The following is a 20,019-nucleotide window of genomic DNA, read 5'->3' on the forward strand; positions in this document are numbered from 1 at the left end:
AATCATCGCAAACAAAATTAATTAGCCACATATATTTTTACATACCTAAATATAAAAACACGATCTAGAATGAAACCAAAAAAGTGATAGACGTCTAGATTTCCGATCTCAATCTTCAAAGAAACGAATATGTGAAATTGAAAATTCAGAGCAGTTGTGTGCGGCGAAGCTTTCATCCAAAATAGAAGATATATAGAAATTTCAAAATTAAAAAACGAATTAAAAAACCCAATTCTCACATGTTGTGGTAGAAGACCAATTAAAAAAAAATTGAGATGGACCTGGGTAAGTATGGCCGTGTGGATTGGGCTTCAATTTTATTTTTATTTTTTAAAAATGGCTCTATGCCTCCACCAATTCTGGACATATATATATATATAAAAAAATTTTGGCTGTCCAACAGATAATGCTCACTTTGTGTCCGACCACAAAAACCTTGAGCCGTGTTTTAGTGGTACAAAAAATCAAAAACAAAAACAACTAAAACCCGGCATTGGGTTTTAGTGGTCGGGATGAAATGGGCAGAAATTTGGTGGGCAGTTTAAAACTTATATATATATATAACACCAGAGGTTAAAATAGAAGATATATAGAAATTGGACCTGTTTTTTCACTTTGTTTTTGTGAATTTTTTTTTTTGAAGCGTGAAATTCAATAATACAACATGCACTTAACAGCTTAAAATAACAACTTTACCATGAATTCAACCAAAACTATTATGATATCGAGAGAAGACATTGGCTCTTAAGAAATATATATTTAAAAAAAAATGTACATCCATTCACTCGGTCAGTTAGCTTCAAACTTCCACTAATTGGAATCAAACACTTGAGGATTGCCTCAATTCCACAACTATTACACTAATGTTGTCGCCGCTCCCCCGGCCGATCGCTAGCTCGGTTAGACACGCCGCCGCCTCGAAGGCGCGACTCCTTGTTCGACTCGAAGAAGTCACCTCGACTTTTGAAACTTTAGGGTTCGATGCTCTCAACTCCCCTTTCAGACACCTCCTTGCCACCTGACACGCTAGATCGTTGGAGACGACGTCCCATAGGCCGTCGCTTGCGAGTATCAAGACCTCATCTAGATCGGTTCTGCGGGCTATTCTGACTTCAGGTTCGAATATCACATATGGTTTGAGGTACTCATCACCTGTAGCACAGGAGATACTGTCATGAGTCTCATTGATTTAGCTAATTAATATGTATGAATTATAAAGAAACTTGATCAGGCAAATACTTTCAAATTTTCCCAATTAGAAATAGCATGCATGTGTCATTAATCTAACTAAAATCCAGAAACCAAATAATGAACACTCGCTGGATGAATGTGCATGCTTGATTTTTGAAAACACGTACGAAAACGTAAAAAGTGAGCACATTTACCCAACCCAAAAACTCCTCAATTTTATGCAAAAGATATGAAAAATATTATTTTTTTTACTAAAAAAATATTACTTACTATTTTCGAAATCAATCGACTATAAAATACTATTTAACCAAAGAAGCATTATATCTACTATATCAACTGAACAAACTTGTCGTATAATATTACCTATGGATCTTGAAGTAGCAAGAACACCTAAGATACGCTGCCCATTCCAATTTATGACTCTCCCTCCAGAGTTTTCAATTCTTTCCAACTCATCGGGCCTATTTGGCTGCAGATCAATAATTAATTAATTATAATCGCGCGTATTAATCAAAATATATATATAACAAAACTTCAACCAATATCCCTGCTTGAATACACGGGTTGTATTCACGTTCGAATATTAATTAATTAATTATAACCGTACGTATTAATCAAAAGATATATAACAAAACTTCAACCAATATCCCTACTTGAATTCATAATTAATTAATTATAATCGTAATAATAAAAAATATATAACAAAACTTTAACCAATATTTGAACTTGAATATTAAGTCTAAAATGAAAACCCTTGTCACAAATATATATATCAAATTCAATCTTATTTTCTCAAAAACATAATGTTTATTTTGCACACACATTATACGTGTTCCAGTGTTAACTAGTATAACTTATTGTTGAATAATCAATCAAGATATAGTTAAATAATTCATTTTTTTCTTTAAAAAATAATGAAGATCAGGATACTCTCAATGAATTTATATAAATCAAATAATAATTTAATTAATACATAAGTTATATCTTCCATAATTGATATCTTCAAACCTTCTAGACGCTTTTGGCTCCTTAATATATCTAGGAACCGAATATCTCATAACCTTGGAATTCGACTCCAGTATTGAGATCGAGCTAAATATATTATGCAGTTTTCGACTATTAAGAGACGATTCCGATTTAGATTTATGGTCGTTCGGATCAAATCCAGACATGGTGATTGTGATATATATTGTCCATTTTTATTAAGAACTTCTTGATAATATCGATAATTTGGCATGTTTTGATCCATAAAGAATAATAACGGGGTTAAAATTTACAAAACTCGGGAGTATATTGTCATATAATTTCAATTCAAATCTCACGAGTTTGAATACTCATCACCTTCAATTTTATAAAAGAAAATTAATAAATTATTTATAGAACCCAGAAAAATTTTGAATATAATTATTGAATAGATTAATATAATATTATTTGCATGCAAATTAAATGTACGTGTACCGATCGTTGTACATATAAATAATATACCTTGTGATCGTCCGATAATTGTATGGCAACGCCTCCGCGAGAAAGCACAGCCCTCGAATCGCCGCAGTTGGCCACGACCAGTTCCTCCTCCCCCACCACGGCCACCACCGCCGTCGACCCCGTCGTGGCCACCTCCTCTCCAGCCTTATTAACCTCCTCATCCATCTTCTCAAACCCCGCCGCCATCACCTTCTCCCAATCGATAACATTATTATTATTGTCTCCGCCGCTCTGTTCCTCCGCGATCTTCCCCACCAGCTTGTGAAACATCTCGCCGCAGGCTTGCGCCACGCGGCAGCCTCCATGCCCGTCGTACACCCCGAAGAAATCGTACATCCTCCCACCTTTCCTCAGGAAACCTAATTCCACGGCCGCCGCGTCCTCCATCTGCCTCCGCCGGCCGATCACCGACGCCAATCCAAACGCCTCATTTTCCATCGATTTCTCGGATTTCTTCTTCTTCAATCCAGCGTCGGAATCCTCCTCGACAACAGGCCTAACCCTTCGCAATCTCATCCTCTTCCGCCCCTCGCCATTGAATTCCATCTCCCCGACCGTCCGATCCAGCGGCGCATCCTTGGACAAAAAATCACCGTCCGATCCTTTCCTGAGCTTTTCGAAAATCATCTCCGATCGTTCATCCAAATTAGCATAAATAATTGAGGAAGAATATTTTTTTTTTTTATAATAATAATAAAATGAGAATATGAAACGCTGCATGAAAAGCAACAAGCTGGATGCTTTATACAAAAACATACGACTCCCACATCTCCGCCACGTGGTGTGATTGAGGCGGTACCCCAGAGGCGTAAGTTAGCAAATATCCCGCCGACAATGTGGACGGCGGTGATTGGATGACAAATGACACGTGTCCCGGTTATTTAAAATTTGTTTATTCCCTCTATAGATTTTTGGAGGGTACGTGTGCTGGGGGGACACGTGTCGGTGAACGAGGGCCGGTGCAGCGCCACTAACCTCGTACGTCGTGTCGCCGTTTGATTTTTTCAAACGTATTCTAAATGTAAATGATTGACTTGGGGTATGGGCACGTATAGATATTTCCAGGATTCAAATATTTACCACCTAATTTGCTTTAAATATCTAAACTCAAATTCTCCTTCCCTTCCCTTTCTGAGAAAAAAATATGTATTTGTATTTATTGAATACAAAAAAATGTTTTGCATACGTTCTTTGAACCTGTACATGATTTTTAAATCGATACAAAACAATAATATATGATACTAATATATGATATATGAGCACTAACTAATTGAAATATAGTATAAAAGATAAAATTTTGGTATAAAATTTGAGCAACTTTATTACTTGTAACATATGTTTGGATAATCAAAAATCATATATTAGTATCATATTTGCAATGTTTTGTATCAATGTTAAAAAAAATATATGTTATTAATACAAATACTTACATACATATTTGAGTACACGAAAATCATATATTAGTACCAAATTTGAGGCAATTTATACTCAAATATCATATATTAGTACTGCATTTTCAATGTTTTGTATTGAATTTCATCCGAGAAAAAACATGTGGGATTAGGGAGTGCAGAAACATTTTTTTTGTAGATCAGGGATTGCAAACATAATTTTTCTCTCAAAGACTGAATGAAAAATTATGTTTGGATTTGGAGATTTAACGTAAATTTACTCAATACTCTGTTCCACCGTTGGTTTACTACTCCGCCAATAGCGGAGCCAAAAATTTTAATCTACACGGGTTACAATTTTTACCCCTTGAATCCTTAAATATTTTGAATTGAACTACCCGGACTAACACCAATTATTCCTAAATCATTCAAATTTAATATATATATATATATATATATATATAATTTTTGTGCCACCCGCCCGAGTGGCAATAAGTGTGGCTCCGCCACTATGCTCCGCGTAGATTGATTATTATTTTTTATGATGTAAAAATCTTCGGCTCTTGTTTTTCGATGAGTATTAGGTGAACCCTAGGCTAGCTAACTCATAACTTGCAAATTACGATATTTAGGTAAATCGTATCGAACAAACCTTATACGACAAACTCGTCTGAGAATGTATTGATAAGTAAAATCGAACTCTTGATATCATTTGTCAAGATCTTATCTACTTTGAGTGGATTTATTGTTCTATTTCATACGACTGATACTTTTATCAAATTAACATATATTATATAATATTTTTTCAGAAAATAACTAATAAAAAATAATATTTTCGAAGATAAAAATAATACATTCTTCTACTAATCAATATATATTAGACAATATTTTTCATTTAATAACTAATTAATATATATATATATATATTTATTTATTGTGAAAGATAATATTTTCGACATAAAAAATAAATTTTATTGTGACCTACATTTTTATTATATACTACAAAAAAAAACGGAGAACGAAAACGGATAAAATCCGTTGTCGTAGGGTTAAAACTGTCGTAGGGGTTAAAACTGTTCAACGACAATAGTTTATATCCGTTGACTTTGGAGGCATACGACAACAGTTTTGAAACAGTTTATATATGTTGTCTTTGGAGATATACGACAACGGTTTTGCAACAGTTTAATCCGTTGTCGTTTGAGGCGTACGACAACGGTTTTGAAACAGTTTAAATTCGTTGTCTTTGGAGGCATACGACAATGGTTTTGTAACAGGTTAAATCCGTTGTCGTTTACTAAAACAAAAAAAATTATATTGTTCGACCACATGTTAAACCGTTGTCTTTAGTTAATTTTCAAAACCGTTGTCTTTGTACGAAATATAATATAAACAAACAACCAATCCAAAATAAAATATTTACTACATTCAATCCATGGAAATGTTATATTCAAGTTCCCAAAAATAACTACACACATCTAAATTGGATGATAATATAGCTATGTAATTGAAACCCAAAATATGATCAAACTCAGTATTATCAAATCATAAATCACATATATATTATCGATTACGATGTTCACGACATGGGTTCTACTACGCATTACCAAGGCGATCTTGAAACACAGCTCAATCCTTCTTGCATCAAAACCCTTAGGAAAAATTGCTTTTTTGGTCCTGTATGTTTGTCACTTTGCGATTTTGGTCCTTTATATTTTCAGATTGCAATTTTAGTCCGCTATCTTTATTTTTTTGGCAATTTTAGTCCCTTTTCCGATGTGGCGCTGAGGTGGCACCAATTCAATGTTGATGTAGAGCTGACGTGTACAGTGTCACGTCAGCATTTTCGAAGAAAAAGGGCCGAAATTGCCAAAAACCGAAACATACAGGACTAAAACTGAAATATGAAACATAAAGGACCAAAATCGCAAAGTGACAAACATGCAGGACTAAATTTGCAATTTTTCCAAACCCTTATGACTCCCGAGTTACCTACAAGAAAACACATTCCCGGTCAAAATTTCAGATTCATTAGTCCATCTCACACTACTATGCATCAAGAGACCAAGCAAGTATACTGCTTTAATAAAAGTTATAACCAATAACAGAAACATGTCAGTTATCCAATTTCAAAATGAATAAGTCAACAAGATCAATCAAACTTCAAATGGTAGTTCAATAACTCGACGTTTGGCTAAGCAAGTTCACTATTTTGTATAATGATTAATAGGAATGCAATCTTGGTTGGAGGAAAGTAGTAGTGAGAGCTAGCTAGTGAATATCAGATTACAGAATGTAGGATTGGAAACACCACCTACTGACAATTCCAAGCTTTGAATCATTTTATTTGTTTGTCCTCAATCACTTTATAAATGACTGCTGCAAGGTTCCTAGCTAGAGTATCATTATATATATATTTCCCCACAAAGGTGTCCTTTGAAGCAACAATAACTTTTGCATTTTTGCCTCTTCTCTTGATACAATATTGAGCGGATACCAAAGGTAAACCTGACCAGAAGAAAGCTCCCAACAGTCAAAATCTTTGCAACCCATGAACCAAAAGCGCGGAGCAATCGAGCTGCTTTGTTAGATACAATACAAAAGGATGTCAAAAACTCTACCTTTTCACGCTTCATTTTCATAAAATGCTACCGACTACAAATGAATGGATCATTTTTTGAAGAACACTTGGATCTGTTGTAAGATGACATGCAGAGTATATATAAACAAATGAATCACATAAATATAAAAATGGAAGAAAGTTGAACAAATATAGAGGTCGTATATCGTGGGTGGACCTGAATTTACGTAAATAATAGTACAAAATTCTATACTATATAAGAGCACAACGATTTTCTTGAGTGAAATGGTAGTAATTAAAGTCAAACATAATAGGGTAAAGAATAGTTCATCAGATTAAATTGATACCATACTGAAAGTGATAAAGTTAACACCATAAGTGATCAAGTAAACACAATAAATTCTCATAAGAAGCATGTTTGGTTAAGAAACAGGGTCATAACCGAAATTATACCTTGAACTCCTCCAAAATTCGAGCCTATAAAAAATAACCCAAATAATAATCAATATAGTTCAATAATTGAGACAAAAACGATTTGAAAATGAAGCAATAAAATCTCACTTCCAAAAAGTATTTGAAATCCGAATTAAAATCTGATTTCCGAACAGCCTTTGAAATCCGAATTAAGGCGGGCTGGAAACGAGCTTAAACCATATATTCATGCATAATCGAAGAAAAGTTGAGCTGGGACAGAAATTAAGCGGGCCAACGGCCGCCGCATGGTGGTTCGAGTAGAACACTCGCCGGAGAAGGGCTGGTCATGAATGGAAATGGCTGGAAGAGAGTTAAGCTACCTCGAATTCCCTCCTAAGCTCGAAATGAAGTAACTCAACCTGAAATCCAAGAAGGAAACGATCCGAAATCGCAAGGCGAATAGCGCATTTTTTGTTTGCAACAAGGCTTCGATCATGATGTTCTTGACCTCTCAAGTTCGATTCAAGCCATGGTTTCGCATACATTGTACTACAAATAGAAAACATTCACCTCTGACAAAATCACAGACACACAAGATAAACAAGTTGTACAAAAAAAAAATATCTCTTTGCTCTGGAAACCCAAATCTTGAACACAATTATACCGAATGCCTTACATTTGCTTACATATATGCTTTAAACCCTGTGATAGAGCTAAACCATTGCATGCAACGTTCAATTGGATTTTAGGCAAAAGATCCAAAAGACGCAATGCCATACATTCTTACCGATTTCCCTTTGTTGGTAATATGATAATGGCACGTGTCTTCTTTGCTGCAGCTCTTTCAAATGGCTTAGTCAAGCTTAGACTACAACTGCACCAATAGATGATATGTCAGGCGTAAAGACAACAATTGCAAAAGACTTCTTAAAATTCAAGATTTTAGATAATTAAAAGAATACTGGATCTTTAAAGCGATTGATTCTTCTTGCCTCGTCGGAAAAAATAATTGGTAAATGCATTGGAAAATATAGTGAACAATAAATAACACTTTAAAAAAGAAAGAGTCGTCTGCTTTATATATTTCCAGTATTGATTGGAAAATCTGTTGCTAAGTTGTGATGTAAATTAAATTAGGTGGTCAGTTCCATTGAAACGCTAATTGTAAAGGTGCTCCAAGTTTTACTTAAATTTTACGCATAAGTTCTGTGTATAAAAATTATAAAACAATTCTCAAATATGTACAACACGCCCTTATGTTAAAGCCACATACGTACGGATTGACATTATAAAAGACAAGAATATATAATATTCGACACTGGTAACTAAAATCAGGGCCTTTTCTAACGTAAATTCTTGCCATGAACCACATTTCACGAGCTTTTTTTGGTCCAACCTATTCATAGAATCATATTCACACCATTTGTCAGGGAATGAAGGATCCCACAACTTCTTCTTGTAAAATCCTAGCCATGTGTCAGCTTTTTTTGCGAGTTTCAAAATAAAAATTAACTGACTATTAGACAATAAATTGCTTTAGATTTGATATTTTTTTTAAAAAAAATACATTTCTGGTGAAAATAATGACCCCAATAGTGTTATCGTTCCTGGCATCATTGAATGCCCGCATCTCCTTCACGGTGTGGGGCCTGAATGCATTCCTCCTCACTGGCCTGTTAATTGTTATCTGATGCCCAAAAAATATACAGGGTTTATAACACATCCAACCAGGCACTAACTGTAGAAACTCTCCCCATCTTTTGGGCAGAGTTCAATGAAAATCTTGATATTTAGTTTAGTATATATATTTGCATACTTTTTCCGAGGCATTTGCACAGACGTACACTATTATTCCATGATCTTATCAATCATTCAATCTTTGATTTTTAATTGTAAGATTCATGCAATTTGTCTTAAGCTGCTCATTCTCAGTCTCAAGCTTAACAATTTTTGCTACAAGAACTCTCAACTAACTGTTCCCAGTTGGGCTCAGTTGAGGTATCTTGCAGATCATTTTGCTTTGATTTGACTTCATCGAATGCTATGGACAGTTTGTGATACTCATTTGCCATTTCATGAAGTGTCGTGATTAGATCATCTCGGGTAAACTCATCAAAACTGAAGTCAAATATCTGTTCACTAGTAGATGCGCATTCATGATCGTTTGTCATCAAGCAAGAGACTTCTCACTAGTAGAATTTCTGCATATTACTTCGCTACTTTTTACTTCAGAGATCATTATTACCGAAGTAATATATAGTTATTTACTGCGGTTATAAAATTGACGAAGTAAAATACACTTTAGACTTCATCAATTAAAAAGAACGGGCTTCACTTGAATTTTAAGTAACTTTTTACTTCATCAAATTTAATTTAACGAAGTAAAAAGGTGAAAATAATTTTTAAAATTTATATATCGTGAAGTAATAGGTTGATCCGTTTAAAGTTCTCTCTTTTCATTTTCATCTTCCCTCTTTCTCTCGATCCCCTTTCTCTCGATCTCCAAGTGCAAATCCATTTAGGCTTCCCCATTCTCTCCCTGCAGATCGATGTCTGCCGGCTTCCATCCCTTCTGCCTGATCTAGGGCTTCTGTGTGTATGGTGCATCGAGGTTTCTGAATATTTTGAAGGTGGCGGTGTTGGCCTTGCCAGTCCCGAGCCTAGGAATGCCTTGTAATTCTCGTGGTTGAAGAAGTTTCATCTTCCTAACCCCCTTTCGATTTCAATTCCCTGAATCTGCGAGAATGGGAAGAGGCTCATCGGAGAAAAAATTGGTTCAGGAACTGATTCTAAATGCCGCCAGATCCGCCCGCCCTCAGCTGCTTGGTGTTGTTCGTCGGGCTCAGGCATCTCGACCTTAACCGTGAAATCCTTCCAACAGAGCATGTATGACTTTGATTTTATTGTAACTTGTTTTTTGTTTAATATTGTGGAATATTATTTTTTAGTTCTCTTGTATTTTTTCCTTTTTTTCTACTCTTTTTTATGCAGAGTTGTGCACGGGTCTTCTCATTGAAATCTTTCATGTGTCGAAAGAAGAATTTGGTCACTGGTAAATCTTCGATTTAGTGCCTTTTTTTCTTGGATTCTTTAATTTGTATGGATGGCTGGATTTTGGAGGAGGATAATGTTTATCCGTTGTGGAAAATGTTCTCCTAATATGATGATTTTGGCTATACGTTTGAGTGGTATAGCTTACACCTATTTGTGACAATAGTTAATTGATACAAAAAAGGTTTCTACAATTGTTCTAGTAAATATATTTCTCCACCACGGTAGGAAATTGGGGGAGAAAAATCAAAGAACTAGTGATCATCGGAACCAGGTTGAACTTCTTATGCTCTTTTTTTTAATTGTCATGCTTGTGAATGCTAATTATTATTATTTTTACCCATTTTATCTTAGTTTCGATTCTCTTCTTTTGTATGTGTAGACTATATTAAATGTTTTTTTTGTTAAGCATAGAAGTTGCAATTAAAGAGGATGACAAAGTTCGCTGCTTCTAGTCAAATGTTTTCGTCGAATTCTCTTCAGCTTGGTGGTGAATACGGAGATGGTTCAAAGATTTCAACTTCCACTTTGAAGCGGAAAACTCCTTCAGAGTTGTGGTAATATTTGTGTTATGCGATGTATACTGCACATGCAAGGGTGAAATGAAAGAATGATGTATATGACCTTTGATTTCTGAATGGAATCGGCTTTAACAAGATATTATGTGTGACAGAGTAAACACTTTTACTAATTATTCATTTTCCCCTTTCTGGTAGGGAGAGCTATTGAAGAGAAAGAATATAGTGGAGCTTCTCGATGAAACTCCAGCTCCAGTTCTTTGTTCCATGATGTAAATTTTCTTTCAAAGTTATGTTAGGTTTCTGTGGATTTTTTTGCATAAGTATTGAATTCCTTGTTACTATAGAAACACAGATGGATACCATTTTGGGTCTAAGAAATATGACTCATCTAAAGCACCTAGATACATTGACACACGGATGGATGAACTGTTTCCAGTCACTAAAAATAATACCATTCTCAAGATGCTTTCCAGAAACAAAACTCCCAAGGTTACTTTGGCTATACCCCTTTTCACTTACATTACACACTCATCATTACTTACTTTGGCACGATCGGCTGCAGCCCGTTCTTTGGGCCGGTCTAGCTATAGTCGTCGTTTTATGCGTCATATCTTACAAGTACTGGTCTTTGGAGCTACGTGCTGCCATTCCCTTTATCTTCTCGTTGATTTTTATGCTCTCAGCTCTTTTTTTTATGTCATTTCTATTTGATATGTTACCGATGTTCTAGGGCTCGACTGGCACAAGTATGTGTAACTAGAAAATATTGTAAATTTAAGCTCTTTTGTGGAAGTTCCTGAGGCTTCAACTATTTTTCTTGCGGTTTTCTATGTTTTACAGAAAGGTTTTGAATTTTTATGGATTGTTGCATACTATATGGCCAAGATTTAGTTGCAATTGGAGTTGTCTTTTTGCTGATTGCTGTTGTGATTTTCGTAACATTACTGAGCTGTGTCATTTTAGTTTTGTAGTTTAAAAATCGACCATTGGGTTGTTGGTTGAGGTTTAGGATCTGAAAATGTAAGGGAAACAAATTATTGAAATCCTCTGCTCCTTTTGTGTTACATGATAAATTTAATATTTACAGATAATTAATTTTGTTGATATCTGTCAAGTTGATCTTTGCATTATCGAAATCATCATATCACATATACTTTCAAATCTTTGGTTTTAGTTGACCCTGCAACTATAATTGTTGCATTAGTGGAATCTGATTGTAAATTTCAATTATCAGAGAAGATCGTGGTGATTTAATAATTTATTATGGGTGACTCCTTCCTTTCTATATTACATAGCTATTGATAATTCCGATACATAATTCTTTTCGATTTTTCAGGTATTTATCCCAGTTGTTTGCATGCAGAAAAGAATAAAATCAATTCTTTTATGTCTTGGTTGTTTTACCAAATAGCTACCGGTTACTAAACCAAGGTGAGATATATATATATATATATATATATATATATATATATATATATATATATATATATATATAAATAAATAGTTTTTACCTGTATCTTTTCTTCAAAATTAAATAATATCTAGATGTCCTTTGTTTTTTCTTTCCTGCGTGTTGGCCAAAAATTGATAGAATCATTGCTAAGGTGGCAATGATTCTATCAATTTAATTATTGAGGGATGTTATTGTTTCTCAAATAATATAGGATTTTGAAATCCTTCCAACAGAGCATGTACCAAGGGAATTGCCTAAGGTTTATTGTATCGACGTATATATGATTTTTGTTGTCGTACTTGTTATTTTTTCTGAGGTCAGAGTTGATAAGTTGCTTGTATCTGTGGTTTTTGTAGGTATCTGTCGCACTTGGTGGCCGTTGGAGTCGGTTTAAGACATACTCTATAATTCAAAGGACTTTGAAAATATGGGGATTTGCCCTGATTTTTGTATTCAGAGTATGGTTGAACAATCAAAAGTTCTCTTACAAAGGTTAGCCATCTGCCAAACTGATTATAATTGAACATTAAGTGGTGAGTCTGGTGACGACTTGTATCATGTTAATTAATTTATGGGATTAATTAGCTTCGTCTGAAGGTTTTCAGTATTTATCATCATAAGTCTAGTTCGTGTTTTATGGGATTAAATGTCTTATGAATCTTGTCAGTACCTATCATAGTGATTAGATCAAGTGGAAGGATGAAATCAAGAAAAAATAATTTTTGATTAAAGTCTATCATTGTGATTAATTTTTTTTTCAGGACCTGAATATAGGCGTTGCATTATGGATTGCTTTTGGAGGTGATGGCTGGCTTTACGAGTGGGTGGGCGAAGTACAGGGCCGACCTGAATGTGTTTGGGTTTTGCGTGTTAAGTTTAGAATATGATTTGCATCCATTTACTTGTACAATTCTATGCTTTGTTCACGCCTCTAGTCCCTAGTTTCTGAATTTTTTTTGTATTTTTTTTGTAGTGTGCATTGCATTAGAATTTAATTTTGAGTAATTTGTAATACTAAAAAATTGTATATTAAATTTTTATTTTTGAAATTTTAAATTTTGGTTTTTTTATAATATTGAAAATTTTATATTGTTTTTAATTTTTTTTTTTGTTTTTTAGAATGTCTTTTACTTCGTCAATTAGTAAAATTGCCGAAGTATAAGCATATCTTTTGCTTCTAAAATTTCATTAAAAATCGAAGTAAAAGAATACATTTTACTTCGGCAATTTCTTTAATGGACGAAGTATAAGCATATGTTTTACTTCGTAACTTATGAAATAAGCGAAGTAAAATATATGTTTTTACTTCGGCACCGGTCCAATTCTGCTTCCCAAAAATGACCAAAGACTTCGGTAATTTAAGGTATAAGACTTCGGCGATTCAGCGAAGTAAAAAGGTACCCTATTACTTCACGTGACACTACTTCGATAATTAAGTGCCTACGACTTCGGTTATTAACCGAAGTCTTAAGCGATTTTTCTACTAGTGTCTTCTTCATCATTGCTTGAACTTGATGAGTAGTTGGATTCATCAGATTCACTATCAGTATCTGCTCATTTGGTTTTATTTTCTTGAGCAACAAGAGCTTCATGCTTCTTCTTGGATGAACTCTTTGGATCCCAAGATCTTCTTTTCTTTTCATAATGTTTCTTCCCTTTTTCAGTTGATCTTCTTTCATCTTTTTTTGGTTTTGGACAGTCTGCTATCAGTTTTTTCATAGTTGAAGCATGTTCTCGGTTCCTCGGTTGATTCCCTTTTTCTGAAAATTTCTTCTGTAAGACCCTTCTTGATCATTTTTCCTCATGAATTTTCCAAACTTCCTAACGAATAGTGACATAGCATCACTACTCAACTGTTCAGTTGTTCTTTCTACTGGAGTTGGAGATTCTACTTTGACTGCTTCTAACGCCTTAGTCAACTGAGAAGTAGACTGATCTTCTTCTCTGGTTTTTAGCTCAAACTCATACATTTTCAGATCAGCAAATAAATCATGAAGTTCCAGTTTATTCAAGTTTTTTGACTCTCTCAATGTCATAGTCTTTACATCCCATTTTTTTTGGAAGGCCTCAAATGACTTTTAGTATAACTTCTCGATTTGGGTAGGTTTTTCCTAGATCATTTAGTTTAATTACAATGATGCTGACTCTTTATTCAAATTCTGACATGGATTCGCCTTACTTTATTTTGATGTTATCAAACTTCTGTGTTGCTACAGATAGTTTGTTCTCTTTTATCTGCTCATTTCATTCGCAGAGTTGAATAAGCTTCTCCCATATTTATTTCCCTATTTTACACATCTTGATTTTGCTGAATGTGTTTTTGTCAAGAGTTTTGTATAATATATCTTTAGCCACATTGTCAAGATTGGTTTTCTTGTTATCTTCTGCAGTCCACTAAATCCTTGGTTTTTCAATGTATTGTGGTCCTCCACTTGAGATTGCTATAGCATTGTTGACTTTGGTGATGGAAATGGGTCCATCAGTGATAACATACCACATGTCATCATCTAATGCCGAAATATGAGCTTACATGCGTATTTTTCAGTCATCAAATCCTCTTTAGAGAACGTGGGAATTTTGCTGAATGACGACATCTTAAGATAGTGTTCAGAACAAGATAAGAACCTTGCTCTGATACTACTTGATAGGATTTATTAGATTGTAAAAGGGGGTGAATATACTTCAAAATATTTTGATCACGTTAAATTCGAATTCAATCGGATTAATGATTGAATTCTTATCTTATCTTGGTGTCTATGCAGATTGGCAAACAAAAAGAAATGTGCAAAAATATGCCAAAGGCATATTATGAACACTAAACTGAATATGCATGCAAGACTGATAAAATGAGGTAAACTAATGAAATGACACAGAAAGATGTTTCTGGATGTTTGGAGATTTCAATGACTCTTACGTTACCCCTTCTTCCATCTCGGAAGGATAACACTAGAAGACTTTGAATTTTACAATCAACTTGAAAAACCCCACTCCAAGACTAGGACTTATACACAATTGTCTATCTTAAAACTCCTAGTTACAACACAATGACAGTTCTCGACTGATAACAGAAAATGTATTACAACTCGATTTCACTTGCATAATGTGATCCTTTGAATGATCAGAATGACAACTGTAAATGTGTGCTTCGAATTTCTTGATCAGTTTAGCTTGTAATGCTTTGGAACTCTGTTGATATTCTTGAATGCGAAGAAGTGAGCGAGCAAGAGAAACTTTCTCCAACTGATCAATTTTACTATTTATAGGTTCAAATTTCAACGGTAATAATTTCGAATTGCATCAGAAATCATTTGAATTATTCTCGTTGCTTTGTTTGTTTTTGCCAAAATTCCCTGCAAAAAGTATATTCTGAAATCGCGGCATTATGTTGCAGGTGTGTCAGGTACGGAAGACTTTATCCATTTAGATGAGAGATAGAATACTCATGCAATATATAGACTGTTGGGCAATCAGTTTACTTCCCAGACAATTGATCAGTACAACTGTTGTAATGACTAAACTGATATTTCGATTAGTTTAGCAATTCTTCTTTATCAGTTTAGCGCTTCTCTTTATGCTATGATCAGTTTAGCGTTTCGATCAGTTTAATTAGCGCATAACATTTAGATCAGTTTAGTGCATAGTGTTTCAATCAGTACTTTAGTGTTGTGATTTTATCTATGAATATATCCGCATAGTATCAGTTTGCAAACCCTAGAATTTTGAAGTTTTCAACATAATGAATGCATTTAATGTGTAATAATAATTAGTAAGTCATGTACTTATTTTGCATTTATTTATATAAAAACCTATACATTTACTTTTATGTCCTAGCCAATATTTAACTTTTACATTTATATCCTTATATGTATTTACTTTTACATAAAATTGTGTAAAGTAAAAGAGCAAAGTTGTAAATTCACAATTGTAAAATTTTGACCTTTTATTCATACTTTTAAATAGGTAATAATAATAATAATAATAACAATAATAATAATAGAGTAATAGATATTCACATTTTTAGATATGTAATAGATAAATAGACAGATATAGAGTAATAAATACTTTATTGAACAATATATAGTCGGACTTGATGTTATTATTAAATAATTGATATTTTACTGAAAAAAAAAAGGCAACATATATTCAAGAAATGTTCAAGTCTTTTTTTTTTAAGGTAGAAATGTCCAAGTTAATAGAATAGATAATCATTTATTCAATAATAAGACGTTTGATTTTCTCTTCCAATAATTTTTTTGACCTAATATGTCATATTGCCTAATATGCACCAAAAAAATAGTAATGGCGGATTTCAGCGTGTAATAAAAATGGGCAAAATATATAGTGTCCTTGGGGTAGCATGACAGAGTATGATCGGTTAAAATCAGTAGACCCTACGTGGGACCTACAAATTTTAACCAATCATGGATTATCACGCCACCCCAAAAGCAGTGCCCTTAAGGTAGCATAAACTTTTCCAAAATATAGATAGATTGAAAACAATTGGCGATGTTAGTACACTATATAGAGTCATAGATTAGACCCCAATATAGATAGGTTGAAAACAATTGGCGATGTTAGTACACTATATAGAGTCATAGATTAGACCCCTGAAAACCACATGCAGAGAATCAAGACTTAGTGTAGATTGCTTCCAACTACCAGTTTCCTCAGCAGAGAGAAGTGGAATGCAGGGATAAAGCTCGACTTTCTGTCTTTGTAATTTTCTCAGCTCAATCAAAACAAATACATAAACCTAATAGCGCAGATTGCTTCCAACTACCAAAATTTTCACATCGATACAGAAAAGAAAGATGTGGCTGACAAAAGTCCCTCACAAGAGTTTCTTGATTTTCCTCACCATCTCACTACATTTCTCACAACCAAGATTTGCAGCCGCACAAGATGAATGCCAGCCCATGAGCTGCGGCGTATCCGGGCCAGTTATACGTTTCCCTTTCCGGTTAAAAGGCCGCCAGCCCGAACGCTGCAGCTATCCGGGCTTCGATCTTTCATGCACTTCACACAACATCACAGAATTCATCTTCCAGTTTCCTCTTTACGCCTCAACCCGGAACATCATCCTCCCAGTATCCGCAAAAGCCGCAGTAAAATCAATCGACTACAAAACCCAATTCATTTGGGTCAGCGTCCTCAGCGGGTCATGCCTTCCGAACCGGGTTCCCGCAGCAAACTCCTCTGCTACAGTATCCCCTTTTCAGTTGTACTATCCGTTCACCGATCCAAATGGTTACACCCTCTTCAATTGCTCCGCAAAGCCCCGAAAGACCGGGTCTTTAAGCCCGGTAACTTGTCTTAGTAATGGGACTTTCCAAGTTTACGCGGTTCCATCGTCTTACTCGGTAACAGCTGTATATATGCCGAGTTGTGTGAAGATGTACAATGTCTCTGCAGTTTCGAAGGTGATATTTGAAGGGCTGAGCAGATATGGTAACGATGATGATACTCAGCTTCATTGGCACGCACCGTTTTGTGGGGTTTGTGAAGAGAAAGGGATGTACTGTAGATTGAAGAGTAACAGCACAGATAATAATGAAACTGAATGCTTTCAAATAACCAAACCACATGGAAAAGGTACCTTTTCCCCTTGCCACTTGTTCATATTCATTGCTGCATTTTAATTTATATATGTTTCTTTTGTCATTGTAAATAACAGTGATAACTTAAAGAATGAAGATTGTGATTTGTGAAGTTTTTTCTGATTTATAGACTAAAATTCAATTTTGTATTCAAAAATTAGAATATGTTCTGGGAAAAGGGATTAGGAGGACTGTGTATTGTGGGATTGTTTTATTGTGTTTCGAGATATAAGATGTTCATTCTCAGCTATAGAATCTGATGTGGATTGGCTTTTTATGCTGGGATAATTATGGTCCGGAAGAATGTAGACATGTAAACTTTAGCTGAATCTGATTTTCAGTGTTTGTTCTCTATTTTGTCTTACAGATGGTAACTCGAAAAAAGTAGTAACCGCAATTGTAACTGTGGGTGTTTCCATTTTAACTCTGGCTGTCGCTGCTCTGTATCGAGTCTACATTGTGAAGAAACGAAAGCGAGACAATCAGAGGCGGATTGAGCAGTTTTTAGTGGATTATAATGCACTTAGGCCTACCAGATACAAATATTCAGATGTTAAAAGAATGACAGATGGATTTAGGTACAGATTAGGACAGGGGGGTTACGGGACCGTGTACAAAGGAAAGCTCTCGAATGACATTCTTGTGGCAGTTAAGGTTCTAAATAGCATGGAAGGAAACAGTGAGGAGTTCTTGAATGAAGTGGGAACAATAGGACAGATTCATCATGTCAACATTGTTCGTTTAGTTGGGTATTGTGCGGATGGATATAGAAATGCTTTAGTGTATGAGTTCTTACAAAACGGTTCACTCGAAAAGTACATTTGTTCAGGTAATCACAGACGCAAGATCGGGTGGGAAAAGATGCACCAGATTGCTTCAGGATTAGCAAAAGGGATTGATTATCTTCACCATGGCTGCAACCAAAGGATCCTTCACTTCGATATTAAGCCTCAAAATATCTTGTTAGACCAGAATTTGAACCCAAAAGTTGCAGATTTTGGGCTAGCAAAACTTTGTTCCAAGGAACAAAGTATGGTCAAAATGACAGCTGCACGAGGGACGGTAGGCTATATTGCACCGGAGGTGTTCTCTAGGAACTTTGGGAAAGTATCTTATAGATCAGATATTTACAGCTTCGGGATGTTGTTACTGGATATGGTTGGGGGACGTAAGAATTTCCAAGCCCGGTCTGAAGGGTCTAGCGAAGTGTACTTCCCCGAATGGATGTATAATCAGCTGGATAAAGGGGAGGATATAGGTATCCAGATGGATAATGAAGGCGAAAACAACATAGTGAAACGACTGATAATCGTGGGACTCTGGTGTATTCAGTGGTATCCGGCTGATCGACCCTCGATGAAAATGGTTATAAAGATGCTGGAGGGAGAAGACATGCCTATCATGCCACCAAATCCTTTTGCTACATGTGTTGATATGAGTGCATGTGATTCTTCTCCCAGTGGAAGCAGTAGCTAGTAGTAGTTTTCACAAAAGTATGAATGGTAATTGATATATTTTGTGTTGTGCTGCAAATCAAAGAAACACATACTGCTTTTGAATTGAATGTACTAGCTGGAAATCGCTCCTCCAATGCCTATTATAGTTGCTATAATCTTTGCTTTCCCATCTAATCTTCAAATATTTAACTTGTCCAAACTAAATTGAAATTTTTTTTTTTTACCGACTTGTACTATCGACATTGATATAGCAAACGAACAATGTTATCCGAAATAAGTAGAACTGATCGGTCAATCCGGATAATCCAAATAACGAGATGATTTTTCAGTTCTCTTACATTTAAATTTTAGGGGTTGTCACAAATGTTACGAACAAAGTTAAAAATATCAAAATATTTAATGAAATCTTTTGATGTTCAAGTTAACGATCAACTCAACCAAGATACTCAATAATTAGAGACAATTCAAAGTAAAAATGCGACTTGTCTTTAAAATAAAAGATATTGTTTTATTTATAGGTTTTTCATGATGGATTGCGGGGTTGAAGGTGCGTAGGTGTGTGAGCTCATTCTTGAGTTTAATAACATTTAATAATTTTACGAGTAAATTTCTTTCATCAATCAACTCTATCTTGTACTATACTTGTGTGACTGAATGACATGTTTGTATGATCACTTTTTCAATTCTCATCTTACCACTACTAATTTTCGTACCGTTATATTCTTTATTCATTTTAATGATTACAATATTCTCCATTTAATAATTATATAAATCAAACGAATTCAAACTTTCCTTTGGATAATCATGTGGTATAACCTTTGTTTTTTTTTTTTTCTTTTGAAAAAAAACACTTTATTTTGCTATCTTTTCCCCTTTTT

General features: G+C 34.7%; 2 protein-coding genes across 2 annotated transcripts; one reads left to right on the forward strand and one right to left on the reverse strand.

Moving 5' to 3' along the window:
• Window positions 1–712: 712 nt before the first annotated feature.
• Window positions 713–3,370, reverse strand: LOC140872581 (probable protein phosphatase 2C 8). Its single transcript, XM_073275465.1, has 3 exons — window positions 2,677–3,370; window positions 1,555–1,660; window positions 713–1,152 (listed from the first exon to the last, which is right to left on the reverse strand). Exons 1-3 carry the CDS (start codon window positions 3,301–3,303, stop codon window positions 821–823), a joined length of 1,065 nt encoding a protein of 354 aa, XP_073131566.1. The 5' UTR covers window positions 3,304–3,370; the 3' UTR covers window positions 713–820.
• A 13,308-nt stretch (window positions 3,371–16,678) lies between these two features.
• Window positions 16,679–19,310, forward strand: LOC140872559 (rust resistance kinase Lr10-like). Its single transcript, XM_073275428.1, has 2 exons — window positions 16,679–17,679; window positions 18,052–19,310. The coding sequence occupies exons 1-2, from the start codon at window positions 16,899–16,901 to the stop codon at window positions 19,158–19,160; spliced, it is 1,890 nt and encodes a 629-aa protein (XP_073131529.1). The 5' UTR covers window positions 16,679–16,898; the 3' UTR covers window positions 19,161–19,310.
• The last annotated feature ends 709 nt before the right edge of the window (window positions 19,311–20,019 follow it).

The sequence above is a fragment of the Henckelia pumila genome, unplaced genomic scaffold (genome assembly GCF_033568475.1).
Source record: "Henckelia pumila isolate YLH828 unplaced genomic scaffold, ASM3356847v2 CTG_466, whole genome shotgun sequence".
NCBI classification, from domain to species: domain Eukaryota; kingdom Viridiplantae; phylum Streptophyta; class Magnoliopsida; order Lamiales; family Gesneriaceae; genus Henckelia; species Henckelia pumila.

What these genes read in the sequence shown, in the direction of transcription:
- LOC140872581 (XM_073275465.1), bottom strand. Translation starts at nt 3,303, where the DNA reads ATGATTTTCGAAAAGCTCAGGAAAGGATCGGACGGTGATTTTTTGTCC. An exon ending in AATTATCGGACGATCACAAG is followed by an intron (nt 1,661 to 2,676) that starts GTATATTATTTA and finishes ATTGATCTGCAG; the next exon opens with CCAAATAGGCCCGATGAGTT. An exon ending in TGCTACTTCAAGATCCATAG is followed by an intron (nt 1,153 to 1,554) that starts GTAATATTATAC and finishes CCTGTGCTACAG; the next exon opens with GTGATGAGTACCTCAAACCA.
- LOC140872559 (XM_073275428.1), top strand. Translation starts at nt 16,899, where the DNA reads ATGTGGCTGACAAAAGTCCCTCACAAGAGTTTCTTGATTTTCCTCACC. An exon ending in AACCAAACCACATGGAAAAG is followed by an intron (nt 17,680 to 18,051) that starts GTACCTTTTCCC and finishes TTTGTCTTACAG; the next exon opens with ATGGTAACTCGAAAAAAGTA.